This window comes from Protopterus annectens, chromosome 8.part0 (genome assembly GCF_019279795.1).
Source record: "Protopterus annectens isolate FY-2018-M chromosome 8.part0, PAN1.0, whole genome shotgun sequence".
Classification (NCBI taxonomy): Eukaryota; Metazoa; Chordata; order Ceratodontiformes; family Protopteridae; genus Protopterus; species Protopterus annectens.
This window is the reverse complement of record NC_056741.1, coordinates 1,628,915,785-1,628,926,153: the sequence shown is the minus strand read 5'-3', so window position 1 is coordinate 1,628,926,153 and position 10,369 is coordinate 1,628,915,785. Positions and strand designations below refer to the sequence as shown.

General features: G+C 39.1%; 1 protein-coding gene across 1 annotated transcript in view; it reads left to right on the top strand.

The window, feature by feature from the left end:
- Nucleotides 1-10,369, top strand: part of ZPR1 (ZPR1 zinc finger) — a gene marked incomplete in the record, with an annotated part of 429,568 nt that overhangs the window by 351,895 nt on the left and 67,304 nt on the right. The window contains 1 exon segment of the mRNA XM_044081157.1: nt 5,826-5,891. Coding sequence (XP_043937092.1) covers nt 5,826-5,891 — 66 coding nt within the window.

Below are 10,369 nucleotides of genomic sequence, written 5' to 3'. Positions count from 1 at the left end.
TAGAATAAGCTACAGTAATTTCACTTTTTGAAACAATACTGTATTTAGTATCATCGTTGAGTATTTTTAACATGTATTCCCTATAGTCAATGGAATCCATTAAAACTACCCCCCCATCAGGTTTCATAACCTTACATTTATTTTGTGAGAGTCTGTACTATTTCTTTTTCTGTTTCACTAAAGTTACTCGTTGCATTTTTGTGTCAAATTTAACTTCCTAATATCTCTTTCCACAAGTTCTTCAAAAATTTTTAAAGTGGGACGGGGGGGGGGGGTTAAAAACGCTTTTCCTGCTTAAACTCAAACTAGTATTCATTTCCCCCTATATGCTAACTGTGTTTTGTATCATTGGGGAAAAAAAATTATTTTCAATACAGAGTGGTCCAGGTACATTACTTTTTACACTAGGTTTCTGGATGACATATGCCTTTTTTGGCCGGATCCCGGAGACAAACTTGCTGAATTTTTAAGCTACATCAACAACACCACAGGATTTTTGAGATTCACACACCATTCATCCACTCAGGCCATTAATTATTTAGATGTTACTCTTTATAAAGATCAGTTGAATCACTGTTTTCAATGTAAGATTTTTTGGAAACCTACGTTTTCAAATTCTTATTTACACTTTAACAGTGGACATCCTTTTTCACAAAAGAAAGGTATTGTCAAGGGACAATTGATTAGGGTCTCAAGAATGTGCAGTGAATTTGATACGTTTGAGAAGGAAACAAATTTTTTTAGAGAACTTTTTTTACAAAGGGGTTATTCAAATGCGTTGGTAGACAGGTGGAGGAAGTAGCAAATGAAAGGGATCAAAATATTTCCCCCTGGTGAGAAGGACCACCATTTGGCTTTTATACATAACATATTCATCATCATCCTTGGACATAGAAAATATCATCAGGAAATACTGGAGAGTGCTTACAGTGAATGATGAGACAAATACGTTTATTCCTAAGGAGCCTACGTTCCTACATTCATTAGAAGAAGGGACATGAAGAGGTATAAACCTGAAGGAGATGTCTGAGAAAGTTGAGTTTAGAAACTCTAACTTGAGTAATAGGAGAAGTGGGGCATTTAGATGTGGGTTCTGCAATCAGTGCACTTGTATGGCAGACAAGGAGGAGATTTATTTGATGGTCAGGGGCATTTTAATAAAATCTTCTGGGCATTACAATTGTAACAGTACACAGGGGTGTAGTGTATCTTGTAATGTGTGAAACATGCCCTAGCTTCTACATAGGAAAGACCGAGAGGAGCTTCAGGAAACATGCATATGAACATTCATGTGATATAGCATGGGAAAAAGAGACTAGTGCCTTGTTTAAGCATTCCAAAAATTGTAGGAAAGCCAAATTTACATTTTTGCGGTAGAGCAAATTCTTCATGACCCCGGGATGGCTGTTGGGAAGCCAGATTAGAATATAGGGAGGTATTCTGGCAAATTAAACGGGATGCAGCTAAACCCCCGAGGCTGAATGATTGCATTAGTATTAACAGCATTCTAAAAATTAAGGGCTGCTAAATTATAAGAATATAGTTTTCATTGTATTACTACAATGATTTTTAAATTTCATTATTTGTTGTCATAGTTTTTATATTTTCTGCATTTCAGTTGTATATTTTCCACAGTTCAACATAGGGTTAATATATTTTTTATGTACTTGGGGTGGGCTTTGGTAGAAATGTACTGAACAATTGACTGTTTTAATATTGCCCTTTATATTTAAAGAGTTGAGATGTGAGTTAAAATTGTTCTGAAGAAGCCTGAAAGTGTTCTGGGTGAAAGCGCTTACATTTTTATTGTCATTGACTATTTTCTTTATTAAACTGCTCTGCGTTTTCGGGTCTGGAGCCTCTTTTTATTATTTTTTGTGGTTGTGTCATTTGGAGGATTCTTTACATTTCATTTTTATTCATAAGCGTGTTTCTTGCTTGTTGTCTTTACCATTGTGGCATCTATTGTGGCTGTAAAGGTATTTTGAAACAGTTCACTTGTGTAGTTAACAAAATATGTATGTACAAACAAACAAATCGGTCACTTGCGTACTAGGTCACCACCAGACTGAAAATGAGATTTGAAGATTCTCTTGTTAGATGAATTTGTCATAAGGAGTGAGGATACTGGGATATTTTTTCCTGCTTTGGTCATATGACTTTTAAATGGGATGGAATTACAGATGTGCTGAATTAGTCACTTACTGTGTGACAGTGCGGTTTAGCATCAGATGTAGGAACAAGTGCAGAAGTTCAGCCAAACACTGAACAAGGCAGGGTGAGGGTCAGAATAAAGAAATTGAAAAGGGTGCACTCTCTTCTGGATAAGTGCTGATGTTTGGAGTTGGAAATCTAGAGGACTACCATTAGAGGAGAATGACCCTGATGTTTGAGGTAAAGGAGAAAGACATACAGCTGAGACTTGTGATGTAAGGAATAGCGTAGTGATGGTGTCTGTGTCATTGTTCTTGGTTATTTTTGGCTTCTTAATAAAGTTAAAAGCGGAAATGCGAGTTACTGTAAAGGTAATCTGTTCAAGACTTGGAATGTAGAAATTTACTTTTAGTAATGGCACTGGCTACTGAATAAATAGAAAGTGGTCAAGAAATCAGATGTGTATTAGATGTGGTGAGAGTTGCAGGAGCTATGAAGATTCTTCAGTCTGATGTTTAATGAGATTGGAATTGGATGGCATACAGGATACAGAGCTTTTGAATTAGTCATTCAATAAAATACTGGACAGCAGTAATGAAGAACAGCTAAACAACTTACTAAGTGAGAGTTATGGAGGGAGAGAAAGTAATGTGTATGTATGTATGTACTGCTGTGACTGTGGAACTAGTTGCTCGCATTTCACAGTGCTGCTTTTGTTGTGTAAATTAGAAGTTTTGACTAGGATGATCCAGATGAGCGCTGTAGTACAATGAAAGTTAAGAGCTATATTGGGAACAAATCGAGGGAGTAAAGCTGAGACTGAGTTAAGGATGGACTCTAGTAATGGCTTGGGACAGGGTTGTGAGGAAGCCACTGTGGCTGTATGGGAATGTGAGGTTAGTAACTGAGGCAAAAGCTAAGGCTTAACTGGTGGTCAATAGGGAGGAGGTTGGGAAGTGTAGAAGTGTATTACATTGAGGCTAGCAACAAAACAGCAGTGATAGGAAAGGCAGCAGAGGCTAAAGGTGAAAGGGAGTTTACAAGCAGCTTCAAGAAGGGAAGCAAGGGCTTTCTAGTTGCATCACAGTAAGAAGGAAAGGACAGAAAAAAAAGACCAGGCTGAGCAGGAAATCATAGAAGACTAGGGAAACTGTAGACTTACTAAAAACACTGTGCTTCAGTCTTCAAAGTGGAGATAAGGGAAGGGTACAATGCAGAGAAAGAGGCAGGACAAAATTTGGAGAGAAGAATGGACAAATATTAACAGGAGGAGGTTTTGAGGAAACTTGGCTGCTTTTGCAGAGGATGAAGTGTGAAGGCTAGATGTACTACCTCCCATAGTCCTCAGAAATATGGCCTTTGTGTTGACCGATCCCATGACAGCAATGTTTAACACATCACCATCTAGTGCAGGAGAGCGAGAGGACTGGAACACAGCAGTTATGGAAACCTTGAACAATGAGAGAGCAGAAAGTATTATGGGAACTACAGGCCCATTTGTCTTAGTGGTGTCAGGAAAAACGTGTGGTGAGAATTTTGAGGGGAAGACTAGGATCAGTTGACAAAGGGCAGTAATCTTGGACAGCTAGAAGGAACAATCATTTATACATATTCCAGTTTTATGATTCGGTTACAGGTCGTCTTGACAAGTGAGGATAGACTACACTTATGCCTTTGACTGTGTCCCACATAGCCAACTGATGGAAGAACTGGAGGGGTTGGTGGTGGCACTTTACCCAAAGCACTGAATACCATCATGGTTGAACAGTAAAGCGTAGAGTTGTGGTAATAGAGAGAGTGCTAGGAATTAGGGAGGTTACTAGCTGATTAATACAGAGGCCTGTCCTGAATCCACTATTGTTTGTTCTGTTTATCTCAGACATATCAGAAAAAACACAGAATGCTATCTACCTCTTTGCTGATGACAGATGGATAGAAAGATGCGGGAGGAGTCTAGTGAAAGATTTGGAAAGGCAGGCTGAACAAGTGGACTGAAAGTTGGCAGTTGAAGATTCATGCAAACGAATGCAAAGTACTGCTGTTGGATTAAAACTAGCCTGGTGTAAAGCATTAGTTTAGAGGACAAAATGCAGAAAAGGAAATCTGGTGAGTTTTGATTAATGCCTACATTGGACCACTGGAGGCAGAGCAAGACAGTAGCAGTAGCAGCAGGCAGAAAGCTGAGGTAAATCTACAGGGAGTGGGAGTCCAGAAGCAAAGATGTTCTTCATTCATTTTACATGGCAGATACTATGTGAGCTAGTGCTTACCTTGTTTGAAGCTAGAAGAGATTGGGGAGAGACATAATATTAGTGCATAAGGTAATGTCAAGGAGATCTAAAGGTATCATTTCAAACATTAAGTACAGAGGGAAAAGCAAAGGGACACTAGCAAAAAGTTGTGGGGACTAATTATTGCATGACTCTCTGAAATTTATTTTTCACAGAGGGGACTGTGGACCAGTGAATTAGGCAACCAGTGCAAGTGGTGAAGAGGGAATCCACAGACACATTCAGCAGAGTGTGGGTGATGTGGAAAACTGTAAGCTGAGAGGTACAGTGTTAATGCACTTAAGGGGGGCTGATTTTACTGCACATGTAATACGTGTGTGTATACATAATAATTTTTCTTGGAAAACCAATGTAAGATTGGAACGGTTAAGCTGAGCAGTGTTTGGAGAAAAAAAAGTCTAAGGTTCAGTCTTTGCTGCCCTGAAAAAAACGTTAAAAGCTCTAGGTGAAGGCAGCATGCTGCTTTACCAAATATAAAGCCATGATGTGCATGTATAAAGTTTTAAAGTGCATTAACAAAGGAAATCTAGGCTATGCACTTACACTGTGTGACGAAGAAGACAGTTGGGTTTTAACATGTATTAAAGTAAAAGTGTGTAATATTACAGAACAAATGAGACAGGAAGCTGCTTGAATGTGTATGTAGTCTTTTGGTGTGTGGGGTATTACTCCTGCTAAAATGTATTTATTTATTTAATTTATTTATTTTTCCATTAATTATAGTATAAAGCTAAATTATGGAGGTTTGAAACCTGGCCATTGCATATGTGAAATGGTGTACTGTAGTCCTTGCATATTTAATAAGAGCAGTTGTATACAGAAAACAATTCAATGATATTGCGGTCCTGTTTCGGTAGTAAGTGTGTAATCAATTCTGTCTTTAAATCCATTTTGACCTGCCATCGCAAGTCCATTGCACTTGTTTTATTTTAATGGCTGCAGCTCCTTTGTAGTCTCCTCCATTCTAGTCTGCTATCAACACAGTATTTAGTCTAACAAGTAATGCAATCACTATAAGCTTTACTATGAAGTGATGTCCCTCTTGGAATGCAGTCATCATTTCTACAGAGGTCTGACATTTGTTGGTGCAGAAGTTGGAGCTTGATTAGTGAATAAATGTGGCAAAATAGTGTGTGTGTGTGTGTGTGGGTGGGTGAGGGGGTTGAGCTCGCATGAGCACACATTCATAGACTTCATACATATTTGTGTATAAAATGTATAATTTCTCCTGTGAGTCTTACCAGGCCAATTTATCTTCATATGTAGGCAGTCAGGGCTAAAGATTTGGATTATATTTACAAAAGTAGCTTTTCATAGATGGAATTAGTGTTAAACTGTTACATTTATGTTTTATATTCTGACTTGTGTGTTTTTTCCTAGGTAATTGCTGGTAGGCTGTTAGTTCACTTTGTACTGGATGATCCTGCAGGCAACAGCTATCTTCAGGTGAGGTGATCTTTTGATGTTTGCATTTCTGTCTGGTCATCTTTGCTTCACAGCTCTTTGAACTTTAGAGCTACTTATGCTAGCTGCCTCTTTCACTGAAAAAGCTGATGCATTGAAAGTTGTTTGGGGGATACCAGTGTTTAATACAATATTTATATTGTGCTGTCTGGTGATAACTTCTCGTGCATTCATATTTTAAGTGGAGAAAGTTAATAGATTAATACATTAGGCTTTCAGTTTTCTTTTATTCCTCAAAAATTTCTACCTAGTAGTATACATACGACCTTGGCTTTCCACTGAAAAGAGGCTACTAACCTAGTGGGACTAACTCTGTCAACAAAGAATCACTAAACTAAATAAAAAGCAAACCTTGCTTTCATTGTATCACGTGGAAGGGATTTGGAAAAGGATCATGTGCACTGTGTAATAAAAGTACTGAGTGGCAACCATGAATATCAAAACGGGCAACTGAAATGCCCTTATTGAGCAAAGGCCAAATGACACACACTACCAAACGTACCAGCACAAAAGTGTCAGATCATAGACTTTTCACAAAGTCGTATTTCATATGGTTGAGACCATATGATCAACTTTCCGAAGCTGAATGAGCCAAAACAAAAATTTGTTTTTGCAGGTGTATAAGCCTCAGTGTACCCTCTGCAGTTCATATATACCAGCTCCAGATCACGCTACTGTACAGTGGGGGGAAAAAGGATAAATTTTCAGATTTTCATACAAAATCTTTTGAGTTTTCGGAAAGTTGATCATATGGTCTTGACCGTATGAAGTTTGACTTTCTGAAGAGTCTGCCTTCTGAAGGGAACCCGGCTGCTAATGTTGTTTATAACAGAAGCAGTGTGCATGCAAGTGGTGCACTCTGTAATGTAGCTCTGAAATTGTCTGCCACAGTAATATAACTACGTGTGCAGGAAGGAAGAGGTTGCAATACCATAAACTGTTGCCATGCCTTTTTTTTCTTGAATGCAGTGAAGTTTTGTAGGCAGGTCTTGGAAATACTGCCATATTGAGTATATTGTGAACTAGTCTTAGTATGAGATGCACATTATAGAGCATTAACATTGCAAGGTGATTACTGCCTTGTGTCAGTTGTGATGCCCCAAGCTTGAACATGTCCAGTTTTGCATACCATTTCACTTTCATAAGGCATCGAAAAGAACTGCATCACCAGACTTGTGGCATAGAAGGCACTGCTGCCAGACAGGGAGCAGTTGTTAACCTTGCACAATGCCTATTGTATTAGTAGGACCCTAGAGTGACAGTTATAGCAACAGCTTTTCCTTTCATCCCTAGTTGATGAGCCTTGGAGCTCAGAACTGGCTTATGCAGGTGTGGGAGGATATGATACAGAACATTTTCGTCCTGCTTTCTCTCGAGTCTTGTGGGTTCTTCGTGTCTGCAAACCAGACATCATGTTGGGAATGTTGCATGCATTGATCTGCCACACCTTAACTTGGCCCTTTATGCAGGGACCTTACTACTTGAATCATGTAAAAATACATTTAGCCTGCAACAGAAAGTACAGTTTAGCTTTATAAATTTATGTCATTGGTCAGATAAAAAATGTGCCTTATCTAGCCCCTGAAGTCTAACATCGCCATGTCTGACATACCACTAAAACTCCCTAAATGCACAAATGTAATTAATGCTGATACCAGCAGCAACCCACTGCCACTGCTCACAGAATAGAAGTATTTAGGGTCACCATAGATCTTACTGTTTCATTGGCCAAGCATATTGAGAGTATTACTAGCAAAACACTCCTCCCACTAAAACTGTGCTATAGAATTGTAATGCCTCAACTAAAAATGTGCTTATGCTTATATTCGATTTTAAGCATAAGCTTATTTTTATGTGTAAATTTGAATATCGACTCCCTCTTGTAACCTTCCATTTTATCTGAACCACACGCAAAAGTACAAACTTTTGTAAACAAAATCTGCAGATTTGTTCTTCTTCCAGAACCCCAACCTCATCACTGCCAACATTTGAAGCATATAACTGGCTACCTGTAAATAACAGAGCAACATTTTTATTTAGCCATTAAAAAATGTTCACTGCCCCTCCTTGAAAACAAAATTACAAATTAACCAGTTTAATTGCACACTGAGAGACAGCCAAGAAGATAACAGTACCTTCATTAGACCTTGTATTAAAACCTCCAGATGAGAAAGAGCCGTCTCTAGACTAGTTGTTTGGAATCTGCTACCCATAAAGTGAGGCAACAGTAGACACTTTTCAAGACTTGTGACCACTGGTTGAATGCATATCTAGTTGTATATAGTATATCTTAGCCATTTATAAGTTTGAATAACATACAAATGAATCTCTGCCTTGTTCCTGTGTTACGTACAATTTTGTGTGTAATTTTCTGTGTCTTGTGATGTGGTACCCAGGTAATGACTGTAAAGGGTTCATCGACCAGTCCACTTGCCTGGTTATTAAATTGGAATCAATTTGATTCAGTCTTTTTGCTATTTCTGTAAGTTTCAGAATGGTACAGTTTACATACACAGGCAACAGGAATTAACCTGAGAAACATCGTGTAGTGCTGTAACCAATGTTCAGTCCTGTTATTTCATATGTGGATAGTAAGAGGGGTGTGGGTGTTTGTGTGTGTATACAAATGCGTGTACCAACAGAAGGAGGCAATAATTCCTTCTCATCTGCTTGGTTTCAGCTAATACTGCTTGGTTTCAGCTAATACTGTTGAGTGCACATCCCCACCTCCCACCCCATCCCCACACACACACAGTCCTATATACACCTCCTGTGTCTAAACTATATTTCTAGTACATGGTATTTACAATATGAAATGATACAAATATGAGTCTGCCTGCTTCACCAGCTGTATTCTGAAATTATGCAGTAGTGTACAGGAAACCTGGCGAAATGACATGTGCTGTACTCTGAATGAGACTTAAAGGTACTACGTGCACAAGTACGGGAACTGTGAATTATGCTGTGCTGTTATCCTGTCTTAAAAATGCTGGTGGGTAAGTTATCTGCGTGTGTATTTATATCTGTACTTTCTAGAATTTCTTCCATTATATGCTTTCTTTGCCCTCTTGTGAAAACTGTATCTGATGATGTAAATCTTCATTCATTCCTTACTGCTAGGACTTCGGTTCCGACCTCTGAATCGACTCTGCCAATATACAAGCTCGCGACAGCCAAAAACTGTCAAACTAATTCCTACCCATAGTGCCCCTCTTCTCCTTTCTTCAGATGTTGTTTGCCACATACTTTTCAAGATGTGCCAAGCCAGCTCTCTCAGCTAAGTGATAAACTTTTTGATATTTTTCTTAAGTCTTTCTAACCGTCGTTTTTTTTCTTAGGATAGTTTCTCTCTGTTTTCTATATTCATCTGTGACCTTTTCTTCGTACCCTTTTCTGTGGTAATCTTAGTACCATTATTGGTACGGCCCCCTCCCTTATCCTTGTGGTAATTTCCTATACCATTGTTGTTATCCAGTTCTTTTTTATTCTCCTTCTTCCAAAAAAAAATGTTTTTCTTGTACTGTATTGTTAGATATTTCTCTCCTTCTGACTATTTATCTGTCTTGTACTGTTGTATTTCTGCTGTGCCTATTTTTCTTAGACCTCTCAACTTGGCTGACAAAAGAGGAATGACTAGGTTCAAACAGTGTGGGCGAAAGATGCTTATTTCGGACGGGCATCTTTCGTGCATCTACTGTCTTGGAGTTCCTCATCTCCAGATTCAACCTCCTTGTGAGGTGTGTCGAAATTTTAGTTCTCTCACTCTGAGTGCAAGAATAAACTGATTCACAAGGGTTTATTAAAAAAAACCTTTTTGGAGACCCTTTCTGAGGAGGCAGTCTCACCACCTCCCAGGAAAGACAAAAAAAGAGAAGCCACTCTGTTCCGTCTTCCCTGAGCTCTACAGAACCAAAATGCTCTCAGGCTGTATCACCTAAATTTCCTAAAATGTCTGCACCGACTACTTTGGCTCCTTAACCTTCGACTAGGTCTTCGGTGCCAAACTTGTTGTTGGCAACTACGAAACAGACTACTCTTATTCCTGCTTTTTTACCGACGGTATCAGACACATTCTTGACACTGACAATGAATTCCCTTATGGCTCCATCTTCGGTGCAGAAATCTGAAATTTTGCCCAGGACAAGATACTCTTTTACTGTAGACCAACCCCTTCTTTGGACAACAGTATAGTCCATTTGTTGAGAGACCCGACTCTCCCTCAGGAGCATCAACAAGGTCCACCATGAGTCTTTCTGAAATAGACGTAGTGAGGCTTGTCAATCTGCTCTTGGCAGCTAGAGGAATTCTGACCCCTACCAAGACTTCCCTCCCATCTGGAGCCAAAGTTTACTCTGCATTGACTCCAGCTTATCCTCCTTCAACCTCTTCTCAGAGTTTGGAGCCCTCTGTACCGATGTCTACCCCGGTGCCTGCGCCTTTGGTTTCTGTGATGACTCCTT